Source organism: Aythya ferina (assembly GCF_964211825.1).
Source record: "Aythya ferina genome assembly, chromosome: 14".
Taxonomy (NCBI): Eukaryota; Metazoa; Chordata; class Aves; order Anseriformes; family Anatidae; genus Aythya; species Aythya ferina.
In genome coordinates this window covers 17,712,987-17,732,540 of record NC_140312.1, presented here as the reverse complement: position 1 = coordinate 17,732,540, position 19,554 = coordinate 17,712,987, and the positions used below count along the sequence as shown (strand labels likewise).

Below are 19,554 nucleotides of genomic sequence, written 5' to 3'. Positions count from 1 at the left end.
GATGCTGCATCCTAATACTTTTTTCTTAACAAATCAGTTGGACTGAAACATAACTAATGGCTTCAAGGTGGCAGAAAAGGCCAAATCATCTTATATAAGGTTCTGTAGTGCTGGAAGGAAGGAGCACACCACCAAGAGAAGGAAACACTAAACAAGGTTCCTCTTCCCAGCTTGCTGGTGGATATGTGGGCTCAAATCAAAAGGGAGAGGCAGATTTTGGATTCAGTTAATCGGTAATTGTCATTACATCCCACTAGAGGGGAGTGTCATTCAGTCCTTAACTGTGTCATTAGCCCTTGCAAGTAACTAGCTGAATTAACACTGCCTACCTTGGTCCCAACACCAGCTCTCCAGTGCATCCCTGGAGTGAAATCTTTTTAGACTTGTAGCGAGCATTCATGTAACCTGAAGCTCTGTTAACTCTTCTCTTGCCTTGCTGACCTATCCCATTGGCACTGGCAGACCCAACAATCCTGTTAAACTGCCTGCTTGTAACCTCTCTGCAATTTAGATAAAACCAAAGTTGACAGCAAATCTCAGCAACCCTGCAAATTTGATAGCTCAGTTTCGCTACTGTGTAATTGATTCGATTTGGACCCAGTTTTGGATAGACAGAAACATTTTATTATCACAATTGCACTACTGACATCCTTCTAAAAAAGTAAAAACAACATCACACAAACTAGGAATAGGCAAAGCCTGGAAAATAGCTTCTACCCTATTTGCCAAGTCTTCTCCTAGTATGAAGAACAGAAAAGGTCAGGCAATTTAAGCTTCTGCATTTTTATCCTAACTTACTTAAACTTTCTTGTAGGAAAAACACAATTATTTCAGAACACACTGCTCAATGTCTCCCTTTAACTGTTAGCAATACTGAAATTCAAATTCATTGCACAATTGACTAAAATTCCTCAAATTTACTTCCTTACTAACAAAGGAAGGTGATGCCTGTCCAGGAAGGCGCTTACAGGTAAGGATGATGGTACCAGCTTTTGGATGCAATGTGACAGTGGAACACAACAGTTGGCTGTTAAAATAGCCTAAAATAAAATATTTGGTGATTTACCTGCTATGGAAGCCATGTGAACTCTTCCTTCATTTTCATTTCACTGCTGACTAGTTCTAGCTTTCCCAGAAACTTTAAGAAATTAAACCAATAAGGACATTTGCCAGTTTTGGCGTATTTGGTCTTGAAACTGATTTACGTAATAGACTGCAAAACACAAATAGTAAATTATCAGCTTCCTGAGTTCCTTTAGTCTCAAAAGGAAATGCTGTCTAGTGCTGGCAACTTATTATTCATGTAAATTGATTGTTCAAAAAAGTTTTTTGTATTCAGAGTTTGGTCTGAGACAAGATTTCTGAGTAACGAAAAAAATACATATTCTGTAAAGAAATAAGGACATCAAGAGGGCAAGGAACTATTTTCACATTTCTACTATGATCTCTTGATTCTTTTGTTGTTGTGCTGGTGGTTTTTTTTTGTTTGTTTGTTTTCCCCACTCATGAACCTTAAAGACTGGCAAATTTTCTGCTTTTAACAACATCTGCAGCATTTACTAAGAATCATGCTGGCTTTTTCTGAAAACTGATAGATGTTTGTTATGCATTTTTAGATACATAATGCCAAAAATATATACTTCAGTGTTCAAAGACACAAGCAACTCTTGTTCACCCCTCCAGGGTTCTTGGGTTCATCCTATAATATATCTGGAGTGCTTTTATACCTGAGACAAAAAAAAAAAAAAAAAAAAAAAAAAAAAAAAAAACACATCAATTACATGTTAGTTCTGAAAGCTTTGTATAAGAGACAAAAATACTCTTCCACTCTTTACAGGAGATATTGGCAGTTAGTTGCATTCACATCCAAACCATTTGCTTCTTTAAACTGGAAATCCTCATAGGCTGCATTGGTACAGCAGTTTTGTTGTTTTGGGGACTTTTTTGGGGTGTGTGTTTGGTTTTGGAGCATGAGCAGATTGCTTACGACTGTTTAACTGTTCTGTTTCCAACAAAAAATAATGGTACTGTATTACCTTCTTACCATAGATACCATTTTAGCAACCTACCACTACTTGAGATTACAAACTAATCAGCATCTCAGTTATAACCCATCATATTTGGAAACCACTATTTAGTTCTGCCACTTGTTGTAAATCCTTCTCTTACTGAGAAGCACTGTGTTTGGCTTTAAAACTATGTAAACCCCAGCAAATGCTGGGCAGGTCAAAAGAAAAGCAATGTGTAAAAATTGTTATTTTGAGAGGTCTTGACTCACAGAGCTAAAAGAAATACTGTAATTTAGCAATTACGTGCCAGTTAATGTTGTCAGTAAGAATTTCTGGATTTGAACCAACTAGAGCCATTGGAGATGCTTCAATCTCAGTTAATATCACAAAAATCTCAGTAGAGATATTAGGCCATAAAATACAAGAGCTCTCTGCGGGCCAGTATAAGACAACAAACCACATATTTCTATTATATTAAGATAAAACCAATAGTATCCACAAATTGGTGATCAAGGCTAGTCCAGAACAATTAGCGCGTTACCAGTATGCCTAGATCAAGAGTACAGCATCCACAAAGTTGCTTGAAAGGTTTTGTCTGCAAACCAACCAAAAAAAAAAATCAACGTCATACTGTCTTGTAATGACTAAAATATTCAAATACTTCTCTGTGAACAAAACACACTGTCCATAGACTACTCATCACAGAATGAATAAAAATAAACATGCACACCTTTGCAGCCTTATTAGTAATTACAAGTCCCTAGTCTCAGCTTCCCCAGTCTATTCAAGGAATCACTTTGTGTTCTGAAACCAGCTGATGATGCTCTTCCTAGAGAAGTAATCCTGAATCTTCTCAAATTGAGAGGAAATATCCAGCTAAAAATTAAAGGCAGAGAAGTTGTAACCATGAAGAGCTGAGGACTGCTGGTAGTTACCAATTTCCCACAGAAGCCCACAAAGTTTCATATCCCACACCATTTTCTGCAAGGACAGCTTGTGTATACTACTTCTTCATGATGTCTGTTGAATGTCTTCAGGGCTGGGGAAGAGGAGTGTCAAACAGCAAAGAAATTTTATAAATAATTTTCAACTTAAATACCTTTTGGAGAAAATAAGGTTGTTTTTGTAATTCACTGAATTAAAGTAACTTGCATAGATCACAATAAACATCAGCAAGCATACAAATCAGACACTAGCTAAATGCAAGAGACAGGAGCATTTGGATTACATGATATTCAAATACACTAGTAAAACTAATAGATTGCTATTTTCCCTACTCAAAACTGTTTTGTGCATTATCACTGCAAACAAGGTGGAAAACCAAGTCTGCTTCACTTGGCAGTTTCACTTAAGTATACAGTAAGAAGTGTTCCAGTTTGAAAATCTAGCTATCCTGTTATAACATCTTAAATTCTCTTCATTAACATAAGAGGAAAAGGAATCACAGAATGAACATTTGACTAGGATCAGTATAAGAACATCAAGCAATACTTAATTACAACTTCTATATCCATTATAGGTTTTGGTGTTTATGGGAAGTGTTAAAATGTACATGTTCCATCTGGCCAAGTGACTTTCTCCCTTTTGATTTATAGCAAGGAATAGTGCAGCACATTACCTTTCGTTTTTTGGCTTGCAGAGTTCTGGTTTAAAGGCTGAAGAATGCAATGGAAAGGAAAAGTCACAGTAAACTTTTGAAGTCATTTAATCTATTGCTCAATTTTCAGTGAAATCACACTCCTTAATGTATCAATGTCAGGACTATAGGATGTCACTCTGTGAACCCTATGGCCTTTCTTTTCAAACGAAATTCAGACAAGTAAATCCTTTACATTTAGAGCTAGATATATAAATACCTTTGAGACCTGTATCTATATGAGCTTAAACAAGGCTTTTGAAATTAGAATCACAGTTTTCCCATGGCTATGCTAGACTTAAAGTTATGAAGAGACTTGCCCAGAAGCAGATCCAAATGGCTGAGAAACTTGTCTCTTGAGCCTCCCAGGCCATACGCACAAGCACTCACACTTGAATCCAGCCAAAAGCTTTTTACTCTCTCCTCTGACACATTTGATATAACAAGCCTCAGTAAAGGAGTCATGCCAGACAAAGTAAGTGTCATATAGGGTTTCACATGTGCTAAGGAGGCTTCACCTCTTCTTTATTTCCCTTTCTTTTCTCATGTGCGCTTGTTTACAACAATGCTAATGAATTAACTCAAAACAACAGTTATTGCAATGAGCAAACAAGCACACCATAACTGACAATTGTAATCAAAACCCCGATTCTCCTCATGTGTGGGATCTGAACTGTATATGAAACAAAAGAATATAAAGGGGACAATTCCAGGATTTTTAAAGATGTGTATATATATATTTATTAATTTATTAAGATTAAAAAGATGACAGTGATCTTTCTCTTATAGGAATTCCAGCAAAAATAGTTTCAAGAAACCTTGTCCTAATTCTGATGCTATAGTCATAGAGCATCACATGATAAAGAGTGAAAAGCCAGCATTAACTTAAATAATTGTCTTGAGAAGAGGGTGATATTACACACAGAGGTCCATTTCCATAGAGAAAACAAAACATTATTTCCTACTCCCTGTCTTAGATTCCATAGACATTTTTTTTATTTTTTTTAATTAAGGTGGCAGTGTTGCAGTGTTTCCTGATATTGTTCAGGCAAGTCAGTATCTGTCTGTAACTCAACACAAAATAACTGGTTTTATACTACAGCACAAATACCTCTAGCTGATAGCAACAACAGGTTTATAGACTCCAAAGCACTCGATTGTAGGGTCTGTCCTCTACCTGTTTATTATCAACACTTGATTTTGTCCAGGATGGCTCACAAAAAAAGGAGGCCCAATGTATTTGAGCAAATATATAGGTTTGGGTCTGCTTGTTTCAAACTGCTCCATAAAGAAAAACACATAGGGGAATTGTGAATATCACTTAACATACAGGAGAATGATGAGAGCTGGATGTTAAAAAGTACTAAGAATTTATCACAAAAACCTGTTTTACACAAAAGCTCTTTTGTTTATAAGATGCATAGGACTTTTCCCTTTAATACAAGTTTTTTCTAAACACAGTGAAGTGGAAAGCACACAGGTCTTTTGCTAAAAATCAGACAGAAATTTTAAGGATGAATTCATAAGAATTCACAAACCAGAGGGCAGCCCCACCACACCAGGGAGGACAAGCCAGAAGCTGGGGACAGCCACAGCACAGGCAGCGCAGGGCAGGGCCCCTACTAGTATCACACAGGGAGCAGCATGGGGCTGGTGGCAGCCAAGGGCTCCAATACCAGTCCTGTGGTTAACAGACAGGTGAGAGGTACCAACACAAGCCTAGGGTCAGTGTGGAAACCAAATCACCAGGTCTGCATGACATTAAGGCTTCCTACACTGCAGTTCTGAGCTTAAATGAGGCTCCTGGGCCCATGTGCAGGGAGCTGGGGGGATGGAAATCCCAGGTGAGGATGATCAGCATCATTACAACCTGCTGGTGCTCTCAGGGCCCTGACAGTGGGGATTAAACAGACATTTACACAGACTTCTGAACGACATATAGATGGGTTAAATAGAAGATGGGTGAAGATGTCACTCCCACAAGTACCTGCTCTGCTTCCATGGCAGGCTCCCTCCCTGCCTGCCTGGTGGTGGTCCCAGGACCTCTACTCTACCACACTCCTCAGCCTGCGGGAGCTGATGTGCAGGGATGGGCAAGCCTTCAGCCAGCAGAGCCACTGAGGAGAAACCAGGACAGCCTTGCCTCAAGCATGGCAACCACCAAAGACACCTGGAAGAGCAGAAGTACACCCTTAGCTATTCAGTCTTAATCCTCTATAGCACATCTGCCAGAACTAATAGGGAAGAGCTGCAGCACAGAAGCAGTTAGTGGTGCCCTCAAGTTGTGCTGCTACCCTCTTGAAGCATCTTCCACCCACCCAGCAGACTGCAGAGCAGGTGGAGAGTGTGCACTTGCTTCAGGTACTTTAGTGTAACAAGTGTGGCACCTTGGAGCAAGCCACTTGTCACAGCTGCTGCCCAAGTAGAAGGGATATTAACAACTTGCACTGATTAAGGCACTTTGGGCTTCTACTTTTTAAGTGTCTAAGTCCTAGGAATGCTTTTAATTAACACCTGTAACATTGCATTTAATGGACATGAACTGGTTTCCTTTAGTGCTGCTTCAGTCCAGAACCATTATCACAAGAACAGTAAATGGGCCAAAGGTTCCAGCTGCTGTCAGTGGCTTCCAATCAGGCCCACAGCCCACTGCTCGTTAGAGTTTTCAGGCTATTTTTAACACCAATTTAAGAAATAAAAGCTATTTAAAACAAGCAGCATAAAAAGAAGTATCATTTGCTTCAGATGATTATTATGTGCATAGTAATGGCAGGAAGACTACTGCAAATGTTTTCCAACTCTTAAAAAGAAGAACACTTCCTTTTCTCAATATGTAATTTTGAATTTTAATTTAGATAACTCAGATTATTTACTGGCAACAAAAAATGCATATTCATGAGGTCTGATTTACTATAATCTTTATTTCTGATGTTCTGCATCTGTGAATACTTGACGTACTTAAGTTTGCATTCATGGGCAATTATACAGGAATATCAGAGTAGCAACAGATTGATTTGTAGTTAAGAGTTTATAGCAGAGGCAGCCAATCTGTTTTCTTTCAGAAGGGCTGTGTCTTGAGATGTGGGACTGATGCTTCCACCTTCATTTTTAAACAAATAACTTTTTCTTTTCTACTCAAGATACAAATCAAGGTCATTATTCATGAGGGTCACACAAAGGATTTTTAGAGTTATTCACTTCACCAGTAGTAAGCAAATGTCTGACGAAAAAAGTTACATATATAGCAAGTGGAAACAGAAAAGCTGGATCCTATATAAGTGAGTAGTGCTTCTGAGGGGATGTTAGACACACTCTTTTGGACATCCTGCCTTTGCACCCAACGACTCTCTCAAGTTCCCTCATGCTGATTTCCACTGAGCCTTCTAGAAATCCAAGCACTTAGTATGCAAAATATGTTTTTTCTTAAACTCTACTTCTCTAACCAAGCTTTTTTTTTCTGGTCTTACCTTTCTTGTTAATCATTGCAGCTTTCTAAAGTACAAAGTTTCTTCTAATAAAACAAACTTTTATTAATTTAATAGGGAGAGTGAAATAAATCGATAATAAACCAGTGATAGGTGCAAAGGGAGGAAACAGGATGAATACAGCTTTTGACAAATATATTTAGTAATTAAGACAAAAGTCATTGATGCACAAACAGTCACTCTCAGTTTTACACTTACACTCCTTCGCATGAAGGAGCACAGCTGCACAGGCAAGCTCTCCCTAGCTCTCCCTCCTCTTCCCCTCCTTGTGTGACAACCCAACACTGAGCTCTGGCCATGACAGCAGACAACATACAAAGGGGGAAGGTGCCGAAGCTGCTTTCAATGTCAATTTTGAATCACTATTTTTAGAGGAACAGAGGCTAACAGCTGCTTCGGTCTTGCTGTCGGCCAGCTGGCTACCCTAACAAGCCCCTGATACTGATACAACCTGCTGTACCTCCTGGAGTGTTTCCTTACCTAATGAAACAGTGAGTTACTTGGAATACTGCTTCCTCTGTCACACACAGGAAGCATCCTCTCCTTGGGCTGGCAAGGACACCTAGTGGTCGTCTAGGATCTCACTGCCACGCTAGATCTGCTAAGAATTAGATGTCAGTTTCTGCTAAAAACCTGACCGTCATTCTGCCTTATTTCTCACTCCATGGCAATACAAGCGTTTACTGACCACCTCCTGCACATAGGTGCAAGCAAAGAAACAGGACGCAGGAAGACGGAAAACATTGGAATGACATGACTCAGATTTTACCTGACCTTGGCTGCCTTGTAGTGACAAGTTAAAAGAAAGCAGACATTCAAGACAGCTGCAGAAATTTTGTGTAGGAAAGCTATGGTGCAACATTTTTTAAAGCTCCTCTTCTGGGTGGATATATTGATATTAGAGAAGAACTACAGCGAGAGCTACAGTGAGAGAGAAAAGTCATGTAAAGGCTTTAAAGCTCAGAAAAGTATAGTTTTGAAACCACATCCTGAAACAGCTGGAAACTGAATGCTTCAGTCTCGCTTCCCTTCACTCCTGGTTGTCTCAGCAGGCAGCCGCAGCAGGAGGCAGGAGAAAGCCCCAGCTCCTGGGCTCATGATGCAAACACCACCAGGCTCAGGCGGCTGCACCTCCCGTCCACGCTCAGGGGCTCTCTGGGGAAGGAGGATCCTTCTCCACTGGTGCTGCAAATGTACCTGCAAGTCTTTTTTAACAAACTTGGCATAAAGGATGTGGACAGACAGATGGTTTTGCTCCGTGGTGTCAATTAATTTCAGCTTATTTTCTCAAATATATAGGAAGCAACATAAGATTTTAGCTTTTGTATGTTTGTTTGCATGTTTCCATGAGCTAAATTGAAAACATCTCTGCATTTAAGCATTAAAAACACTGGTGGAGAAGTAAGTATCTACATGCATTAGATTTTTTCAGGCAACATAAATTGAAAGAAACAAGATTTCTGAACTATAAAGAAATGAGATAAAGGCTTCTCTCTCAAATAAATGCCAAGCAAAGTCAAGTTAGCCAGTGCTGTAAAGACAACCAGCTACAGAGTTCACATAAGCCATTCGCTACACCAGCAACAGTTGAAATAAGTCTCGCTTGAGAATTTTAACTCTGTAGACAGTAGGAAGAAACAATTTTGTGCCCTTGCAGATAGATATTCATGACCTAATTCATATTGTATCTGTGCTGAACTCTTACAGCAGCTCCTAAGCAGAACTGAGAGGCACAGCAGCTTGTTCACCGTGCTGCTGAGAAGGAAGTCCTTGGCCCTTGTATCCAACATTTGTGATGAAGAAAAAAATTATCAATCTGTAGTGCCTTATGTAGCAATGTACTGACAGCATTTGTTGCCCTCATTTGACAGTTTCAGTCCTGTTTACCAAATTAAAAATAAATAAATATATATATTAAAAAAAAAAAAAGCTTACTTTCAGCATTTAAATATTATTTTGTTGTGTTCACATGGTAAAAACTTGACCAGTTGTCCAACTGCTGCAGAGTTTAGAAGAATTTGCTTCTCCTTAGGGAAAGATAAGGTCTTCAGAGAAGTGACTATGAGAAGCACGTAGATAATGGCACAGTCTGGCACACACAGAACTCCAATGTTTACTTTCATTCTCTCCTGAACATACTGAACCACCTGTGTAAGTCATCTTATCTTCCTGTCACCTCTTATCTGATAAGAAAGTAAAAGAAAGAAAAGCTACCATCTGTAAGGACTCTGAACATAGAACGTACATGGAAGAAATTTTTGTGACAGAGAAAGACTACTGTAAGACAGGAAGAGTATCAGTGCAGAAAAACGTTAAAGTGCAAGAAAACCCCAGAGATGTGCTGCAGGGTTTGATGGCTAACAACAAGCACTGCCTACACACTGCTCAGACATAGACATGCTGCACCTGGAGCACTGCACAGACACGTTGGGGGAGGCCCGCACTTGGCAGCACAGCACAGCAAAATGCAGAGCACAGCGGACTAACAACAGCCACCCGGGGGAGGGAAGTCTTTGACGCTTATGTCAGCTTCCAATTTCAAATGATTTGAGAACTAAGGCAAAGCGTCTCTTTTCCATAGCAAAGCAATAAATCATACTGCTTAGCTATATTTAGCAGGATGGCAGTTCATATCATGCAGTCAGATCTGCATCTGCGTGCACTCTGTGTTCACATAAGACTTGCTACTATATCGCTTCCTCTGGAATAAGGATTTTATCAGATCACATAGCCCAGGTTAAAAACCTATTACTTTGCACTTCCAAGTGCAGAATGCCAAAACACCAAGGAAGGAATATAAGTAACTGTATGCCTTAATGTATACAGGCAACAGTAATTGAAGGGAAACGACTTCTGAACCAAAAAGCAATGAGAGAGTTGCCCAAAGAACAACATAGAGCATGGTAAGTTCAATGCACACTTAGAAAAATCCCTTGAAGGAGTAGGTTACCTTTTAAAGAAGCATGAGTGGCAGATAGAAAGCATTTGTTAATAAATAAAAAAAAAGTGTTTTGATACAGATGTTACTCAGACGTGCCTAGGTTTTAGAAGCTGTTTTGTTATGTGGGTAAGCAGTTCTGTTGTTGTAACTAACCACGAAGTCCTGCAGATACAGCTTTGTGCAGCACTGTGGTATGGCATGGCATGTGATGACATGATTTCTAACAGCATTTTTATCTCAGTATGAAGAAGCACTGCAGTTACAGTAGCTGTTCCAAATTCCTCTTCACATGAATTACTTGCATTGTATAACAACAAGGATGCCACCTATCAATTAACAAAGGTTCCAAAGCTTATCTCAGAACAACAGACAGACTAATCTCAGGTTGAAGTAAAAAGTGTGGTTCAACACTCAATTGCAAACATTTTTACTTCAAAGGAGCATGCAAGAAGTATATCAGATCTTCACATGTCCTGAGCAAGAAGGCAGAATCAAGAATCAGCATGTCCCCCTGCCAGGCTTCCCTTCAAACTGTATTCTCTGAAGAGCAATAAAAGGCTCAAACAAAATAGGAAAAGCACTTATCAGCCCCTGGAACCAAGGAAAGAGACCAACAGCAGCACTAGGTCCCTTGGCTATCTGACAGGCATATCAAGAGATGAAACTGAAACCTGCATCATTTTAAGCCTTATGACATATAAGATTTTAGCATAACTTAGATCCATGTTCTAACAAATGGGATCCTGAAGTTAAATAAATCGAATTATACTGTAGTCCCCTCTCAAGTGTCCCAAACTGATAAATGGCCTGCAGAAGTATATAACTTTCCTGAATGAGTAGAGAAAAAAAAAAAAAGTCTTTGTTGTCATCATTTGGGAAGACTAAATTTGTATTGCACTTCTGGGAAGAATATTGCTTCATCTTTTTCCAAATGTTTCCAAAACAGCCACACACAGTGCTCTCATTTGCATTTAGCCAATGTTTCTAAATAGTGAAAAGTAAACATAGCTCTCATTACTGAACAAAAATCTCTTGCAACTAATCTTTTTTTTTTTCCACAGTCTGCGTTAAGGAGAAAGTAATTTCACAGCATTAATCCAAGACACACAGAGATAATGAAAACAATTGTAATTTCCTGCAGCTGTAATGCAAAGACCTACCTCCCAGAGTAAATCCACCACATCATTCATTTCAGGTAGCAGGGGCCAGAACTTATACATGCCAGATTGCAGTTCGTCCTTATTGGGATGCAACTGTATAAGGCATGCCCATGACTAACAGAAACACCCTGCTGTGAACAACAGCTGTATTAGTATCACATTGGTCAGCTCATCTGTTTTATGTGAGTAAATGCATTTATTTATTTTCTATGATTGCTAAACAGAAAACATTGAGCTACAGGGGAGGGCAAAGCATTGCCAAGAACAGGTGTTGACTGTTTGAAATTTGCCACAATTAGAAGTGGGGAAAAAAAAAAAAAAGGCAGAAAGCAATTCAGAATAAAAGAAACATCTTTGGAAACAAAAGATGCAGAGAAAGACCCTGATTTGTGTGTTCAGTTGTATCAGGAGGGCTAGCTAGGAGGGGTGGCAGAAAAGCTGACTAAAGGTTAGATTTGTCATTCAGCTTCCTTTTTAAAAAAAATAAATAACAGACAAGCAGATAGACTTCACTGAAGAAAAGATAGCTACCCTTTTCTCAGGGTAGCTATCGCTAGGCCAGTCACAAGTGGTGTCCCTCAGGGGTCAGTGCTTGGGTCTGGTGCTCTTCAATATCTTTGTCAATGACACAGGTGACAGAATCGAGTGCACCCTCAGCAAGTTTGCAGATGACACCAAGCTGAAAGGTGCAGTCAATACAATAGAGGAAAGGTATGCCATCCAGAGGGACATGGACAGGCTGGAGAAGTGGGACCGTGAGAACTTAATGAAGTTCAACAAGGCCAAGTGCAAGGTGTTGCACTTGGGCTGGGGCAATCCCAGGTATTTGTATAGACTGGGAGAAGAAGAAGAATAGAGCTTTGAGTAGAAGCTCTTCAATATTAAGCAATTCCATTTACTTGTCCTAAAGGCAGTTCTTAAGTGGAGTATGTTCTGCTCTGAATATTGTTAAACAATTTGAGGTGTTTTTCAGCAATAACACGCCTTTTCCAGGTAACACTACCACGTCTTAACAGGGAATTCTAAAAAAAAAAAAAAAAAAAAAAAAAAAAGTTATGCAAGTTATACAGCACATGACCGGCTACCCACAGCAAGAATTGTATCTTCCACGGGCTCTACTCTCACTTCAACTTCACCTCAGTAATTCCTGGCTGTTCCCTCAGCAGAAAGCCGATGGTTATCCCACTCAACCAGACAAATATAAACAAAGGGAAGGGAGTGGGAGTGTATTTTGAAAGGGACCACCTGAAGCTTGCCACTTCAGGCTGCTTTAAGCAAAAGGCTAAGGGAGTCTGGTCTCTCAGTTAATTTTGACTTATCGCAGAGATGCCAACGTAAATATTTCCACACCACAAACAAAGCGCAGCCGCCTCAGGAACGAGCCGGGACTTGCCGCGGCTCGGGGCGCCCGGCACGTGAAGGCGGCGAGGACGGAGCGCCGGGCGCTGCCCAGCCCCGCTCGGCGGGGAGCGGGGGCGGTAGCACCTGGGGAGACCCCGCCCTCCATCTTGCGAGGCCTCGCCCGCCATCTTGTGGCACACCACCAGAGGGCGCCGCCCGGCTCAAGAGGCGCCCCGCCCCTCCAGCCGTGCGCGCTCGCTGATTGGGCTGCGTGTCCGGCCCTCCGCGCGCAGCCCCGCCCCCTGCCCGGCGGAGCGCAGCGGGGCGGTGGGCGCAGCCGCATGGCGCGCTGGGGGCCGTGCCTGCGGGTGGGCGCCGCGCCGCGCTGATCCGCGCCGCTCGGGGCGGGCGGCAGCAGCTCGGGCCCTTTCTCTGGCAGACGGGAGCGGCGAGGCGGGGGGCAAGGTAGGAGCGCGGGCTGGGCGCCGGGAGGGCCCTGTGAGGAGGGGGGGGACGGGCCCGGGCTTGTCCCGCGGAGCCGGCGCCTGCGCGGCGCGGGCACCCGGCGGCTGCTGCCCCGCTGAGGGGTGCGGGGAGCGCCGGGGGGTCGGGGTCGCAAGACGCCTGTTGGGGGCCGGCAGGGCCCGGGCGGGCTGAGGGGGCCCCCAGCGCCGCGGGGTTAGCTGTTGGACGCGCTGACGGCTGTTTTTCCTCGCAGATGATTGAAACGCTCGTGAGTACCGAAGCGCAGGAGCTGCTGTACCAGCTGACGGCCCTGCTGGAGCAGGAGCTGAGGTGTCAGCCCAAGGCCTCTGGCCTGAGACTCATCGAAGCTGCCCATGATAATGGCCTCCGAATGACTGCCCGCCTGCGAGACTTTGAAGTGAAAGATCTCCTCAGCTTAACTCAGTTCTTCGGTTTCCACGCTGAGACGTTTTCACTAGCTGTGAATTTCTTAGATAGGTTCTTGTCAAAAATGAAGGTATGGTGTTTTAAGGTATAAGCTCCCAGGTATCAGCTTTTGTTTGTTGCAACTTTGCTCCTGGTATAAGTTAGCATGTCTTGCTTTCAGCTGGCTAAAGGTTAAGCTGCTTCCATATATACTGATTGCAGAAGAGATTAAAAAAAATGGCTTTTGCTGTTTAGATTTTAGCAGTAAGAAAGCTGTTTCCTCTGATGAAGAAAAGGAAGAAGGCATCTGTTCCAACTTGAGGATGCCCTTAGGCTTGGAAATGCAGGCGGTGTTAATGGGTTAGATCAAGACAAACTGTCTTGCCTGTTGCACTTATACAAGAACATCTTAAATTACTTTTTATTTTACTGCTGTTAAAACCTACCAGTGAGTCTCATGTATATCAAGAGTCTTGATGCTGTTCAGCATTTATTACTCTGGTAAAATGAGTATTCAGCTAGCACTCCATTCTACTGCATGTATGTGGCATGCTGACAGGTTGTTAATCGTCCAATGAACCAGGATTACTACTGTTGTACTGGGTCAAGAAAAAATGCTTGTTTTACTTGAATGTTAGTACACCTGTTAAAAAAAATAGATCATAATACTTCTGAATTCAAGATCTGTTTAAAAAAAATAACTGTAACGAGTTTATGTATATAGAAAAGGATAAAGAAAAATGCTGGGATATGCCAATATGTACAACACTGTAGGTCATAAAAGCTTCTGATTAGGCTATTATGGAACCTCATTAAGAAACTAGTTCTCAGTCAAAATATATTTTTCTGCAATGTTGTTCTTCAGATGAATAAAGCAGAATTTGTTGCTTGTAAAGGTCTCTTCATTTGGTTAAAGATCAAAATGTATGTGGATAAAAAAGTCTAATTGCTTAAGCATTTAAAAACACCCATAATATTTTCTTGTTGGTGATTCTACTTTGGTGCTTAGGTGTTGAAATTACTGATCAAAAATGTCCCTCTTTGAAAGTAATGAGTCAAATTGACTTCTCTTTAGGTACAGCCTAAACACGTAGGCTGTGTTGGACTCAGCTGCTTCTACTTGGCTGTGAAAGCAACAGAGGAAGAGAGAAATGTTCCTTTAGCCACTGACTTGATTCGAATAAGCCAGTATAGGTTCACTGTTTCTGATCTGATGAGAATGGAGAAAATCGTATTGGAGAAGCTGTCTTGGAAAGTCAAAGCTACAACGGCCTTTCAGTTTCTACAACTATATCATTCACTCATTCATGAGAATTTAAGCTGTGAAAGGTAAAATAGCTAAAACTTACTTTGCTACGACTGCAGATGATCAGGAAGCCTATGTAGAAGAATAACCAGGGAATATTACTCAAGCAATTGGCCTTTTGATAATCGTAAAAAATAAATAAGTAAACCCAACCCTCTTATTGGTAAATACATGAGTATCTGTGGTGTAATGCTATTTTAACTTTAAATGTTGTGTAAAGTGATGTAAAGAGTGTTGCTCTCTAAGCCCCAAAACAAGCCTGTTCATCAATGATGGTATAAAAAATTTGTACTTACGCTGCACTAAGTAGAGCTTCATTGCAAAGATTTCAAAATCTGATTTCAGAAAGAAGTTCAGTTTGCTAGCTAGCCTTAAAAGTCCTTGTTGCCCAGCCTATTTTGATGATAGAATTCTCTCCAGTGTAACACAAGATTTATTTTTGACATTATGACTGCCAAAACTGAGCACCTGTTTGACTGAAACTCTAGATCTTGTGGTACAAAAGAGGCCCTTCTTTATCTAAAGAATGTTCTCACCGCTTCTCAGTTTCCAGAGTGGTACTGTCTTGATCAAGTTTGTGTTCCTGTGCAACACTGACTTACTTGTTTTCCTTATAGGAAAAAATACCTTAATTTTGAGAGACTTGAGACACAGCTTAAGGCATGTCACTGCAGAATCATGTTTTCTAAAGCTAAGGTAAACATCTTAAAAGCACATAGAAAATAAGACTACTGAAGCTTAAAAAAATCACAGTTCAAAAATGTCACATTTCCTCTTCTGTCTTCTTCAGCCTTCTGTCTTGGCATTGTCTATTATGGCACTAGAGATAGAAGAACAAAAACTACTGGAGTTGACAGAGGCATTGGAATTTCTGCAGCTGCATTCCAAGGTATGTATGGATATTGTTTTACAGGATGTAAATGCATGCTGGGGATAACTCACTGATGAAAGGGGAGGTCTGTTGGCATACTGGTTTCTCTCTTTTTATTCTTTTCCTTCTGCCATCTGGCTTGGAATCTTTTGCTTCCTATCTTAGGTGGAGCAGCTAAAAATGCACATATAAAATAAGGATTTAATGAGTTACTGACATGGGATTCTGTCTTGCTATTTAGATAAACAACAGAGAGCTGACCTTCTGGAAGGAATTGGTGTTAAAGTGCCTTACAGAATATTCCTCGAGCAAGTGTTCGAAACCAAACGTCCAGAAATTAAAATGGATTGTGTCTGGGCGTACAGCACGGCAGCTTAAACATAGCTATTACAGAATAACACACCTTCCTACAATTCCAGAGACCAGCTCATAATAGGTAATTTTTTTTTTTAATTTATTTAATAAGTAAAATTCCAGCTCATAAATGTAAAATCAGCTTCTGATAATATAGAAGTGCTTAGCTGTTAACTACCTCAAAATTTCCTATTCTGTATAGGTAGGGAAATGTGTAACTGAATCATAGTAGGCCTGTCATGTAGAGGCTGGTCTGTTCTCGTGTTCGTGCTTGAGCCAGTGGTGTACCTTAAGAAGTGGTGACCTCATATATGAATACTGTAGAAGGAATTGATCCTTTGGTGTGCTGTGGGAGCAGAGATGTGTTCTACAGACATTGGGACCTCATTCAAACTAAAATATGGAGTAAAACTGGTAAAAAAAGCAGAGCAAAAATTTAGCTTGCTTCTATCATAAAAAGGAATCTGCTAAGAGTAAACAGTTGCCTATTAGAATCTGTCTCTTGCAATAGTTCACTGAAACCAGATAAAATGAGGACAGTTGCATACAGTTTTATTTGTATAACTGTCTGTTTAGTAAAATCTAAAAGCTGTAATTCAGTTATGCATGCTGCAGTTTATTAACTGTGGAAATCATGAACTAATTCCTTATCTAGGCTTTAATTCCAAGGGCTGCATATCTTATTTAACAGCTGTATTGCTGCTGTCTTGCTGTGTTCAAGTCTGATGCTTTATTTGGTTCTTGTAGAGAGAGTCCTTGAGTTGACTGTCTTTTGTGTTTGTTTGTTTGTACAGGAATACAATAAAATGAGAGAACCATACTGTGACCTAGTTCACAGGCAGATGAAGATTTGAGAAACCAAGTCTGAAACATGATTTTAATAATGAAGAACCCAACTCATGGAAATACATAACACTTCAGACTAAAAATCCTTGCAGCAAATACGTTTGTTTCCATTATGATTACAACAATATTCAGTGTCAGTTTTTGGTCTTATTAGACCATTTGCTATCCAAACAGTGAAAAACCACAATACTGATAGAAGGAATTTAACACCTTATAGTTTGTAGAGCAGCTTGTGTAGTCTAACTCTGTTTTACTATAAGTGCAGGTGCCCGGTGGTGTATTAAATTCAAAAAAAAAAAAAAAAATCAATCTGCTTCACTTTCTGAAGATTACAGGACATTAGGAAAACATGTGCAGTGGCACGGTGCTGTAGTCTCAGGCAAACTAAAGACCATCTTGCTCAATATCGATGAGAATAGGAAATGCTTGTCAGTCCACCTGACGTGCTGGTTTGGCTGTCATGTGTCCATGTGTTCCTACAGGGCAGGGTACTGACCTTTAACATAGACAAATTAAAAACAAAGCTCTACAATAACTGCTGAGCTGGTCGAGTACCTGGAGCAGGACGAAGGGGAGAAACTTGATTTCATTGCCTTGTAAAAGATAGTCATTAACACTGCAATGATAGTATCAGTGTTTTGTAAGAGGTGTAGTTTGCTGAGATTATGAAGGATAGAGAGAGCATAGAAACTGAATGGTACGTAAGAAGGCTGGAGAGAAACCACTGAGTTACTTGCCCCCAATCTGCCATTAGTCTTGTGAGGTTTTGCTATACAAGAGGTAAATGCTGATGCTGAACAGATGGATTTTACAGGCACAGTAGGAACAGGGCTGTAGTCCCATAATGGCCTGTAAGTAGGAACAATTAAGGTGAGAAACAACTGAAGATTGTTTCAACTCTCATCTGTTTAACAATTAGCTTTGTGAAACACAGCTGCTCTGTTTTTTTTTTCCTGAAGACCGTGACAGTACTTGAGGCATATCTTGCTTTTGGTGCTAACAAGAAAGTGAATAGTAAGAACGTGTTATTGGATGTAAGATGGATAGAGGTGTTGGGGGAATGTTGCTAATTACCTCTTGAGTTCTGTGTCACTGTGGAGCAGAGGCTGTTAGGGGTAGGCTGGTAATAACTGCCATGTAAACGGTTTTAGGGGAAAATGAGCAGTCTGAATGTTCTGAATATAGTGTGGGCTTAAATGCTAGCCTACCAAATCTGTCCCCTTAATGGTAATAGCTAATGCATAAACCATTTTTAGCATATCTTAAACTAATTAAATTCTTCACAAAATACTTCATACCAAAGCTCTGTACTAGACAAATCAAGCTTTCTCATGAACTCATGGGAATGATTGCACTGCATAGCATTTAATGGAGTTTTCCATCTGCCAGTGCTCTCTGTGCATTGTGCTGGCCTCTGAAAAGCATACATGTGACTCAGATAAAGGGGTGGGCAGCTTACTGGGAGAGATGGACAAAGATGCAGTGTGCAATTCTACTGGTATTGTCATGTGTCAAGATATGTACCTTTCAATTAAATGTTGAAATGCAGTTAACCAAGCAACTTTGTTCCAATTTGTTATAAAGCATCATTGTGGGAAGGCTATTAAGTGGCTTATACCTAAATACTACCTGAGAAATGTCTGTACAAGAGGTAAGTAAGGATATTTTTAAGAGGTTGAGGCCACAGGGGAAGGGCTAGGGAAGAAACGAGAAAAATCTCAACATCTTTGGTAATGCTACATCAACTTGCTGACATGATTGCTTTAACACCTTTGAGACATGAAAGCAGTTACACAAATGAGTTTACAAGTAGTTTACACTGTTCAAATGTGACTTCATCTTTCCTTGTTAAGCTAGTACTGCGTATTGCCTGCTTCTACATATTGCAGTAAATGCAGCACTTCCTTAAGAGAATGTGGGCTTTCAAAGCCCAAGATTTCATTTCCTGGACTCATCTGAGAATTCCAGTTTGATTAGACATAAGTTTAGCTATACATTTCTGTACCCAACACACTCACGGGGAGTAGCTGTGATAAACAAAGCTAAAGCTCTGGCATTATTCTGTGCTTATCCTTAAAGCAGAGCCATGAAAAAAATAGCTGTAGGCTGTTCTGCTGCACAGTGCTCACTTACGTAACAAGGCAGCACTTCAATGAGTGCACAAGATGATTCCCTAGAGAGTGGGTTTATCTCATTTCTGTATCACACACCCAGATTTATGCATCTGTCATGCCTGTTACTGTGTCTAAGAAGGGATGGAAGTGCCCAGTGAGACTTGACATGAGACACAACCCACCATTTGAAGTCCTGAATGCAGGTTTAGCCATTAGGAAAAGGCCTAAAATAACTTGCCATTTTTTCCTCTTCATCTAGGTGATTCCAAAACTTGCAGTGGACGAGAGAAGTAGCTATCCAGCTAGTTTAAACCTGTCCTCTTAAAATAATTTAAAGCTGTGATGGCTTACTGTGTAAGCCAGTTTAACTGTTGTCATGTGTAATACTTGCACTGGGTAGTACTTTGGCACTTGTAGCAGTCTCATTTGTGCCTGTACCATCCAACTTCTGATCTACAATTGTGGCAAAGATACACTTAATACCAACCTATACCTACTTTTGTACACTATGGTAAGCTCTCTAAAATCTTACCATGGCATTTGGACCTACACTACTATCCTGGTTTCAGTTAGGACAGAGTTGATTTTCTTCCTAGTAGC

General features: G+C 40.6%; 1 protein-coding gene and 1 long non-coding RNA gene across 2 annotated transcripts; one reads left to right on the top strand and one right to left on the bottom strand.

The window, feature by feature from the left end:
- Positions 1-601: 601 nt before the first annotated feature.
- On the bottom strand, positions 602-12,688 carry LOC311444417. Its single transcript, XR_014697877.1, has 7 exons — positions 12,321-12,688; positions 11,232-11,359; positions 5,633-5,815; positions 2,985-3,048; positions 2,740-2,885; positions 2,551-2,604; positions 602-1,727 (listed from the first exon to the last, which is right to left on the bottom strand). It is a non-coding gene; the product is annotated as an uncharacterized lncRNA (long non-coding RNA).
- A 184-nt stretch (positions 12,689-12,872) lies between these two features.
- Positions 12,873-18,397, top strand: CCNG1 (cyclin G1). The gene is made up of 7 exons (XM_084535548.1): positions 12,873-13,037; positions 13,291-13,554; positions 14,539-14,792; positions 15,387-15,465; positions 15,560-15,658; positions 15,882-16,076; positions 16,789-18,397. Exons 2-6 carry the CDS (start codon positions 13,291-13,293, stop codon positions 16,071-16,073), a joined length of 888 nt encoding a protein of 295 aa, XP_084391674.1. The 5' UTR covers positions 12,873-13,037; the 3' UTR covers positions 16,074-16,076; positions 16,789-18,397.
- Positions 18,398-19,554: the final 1,157 nt, after the last annotated feature.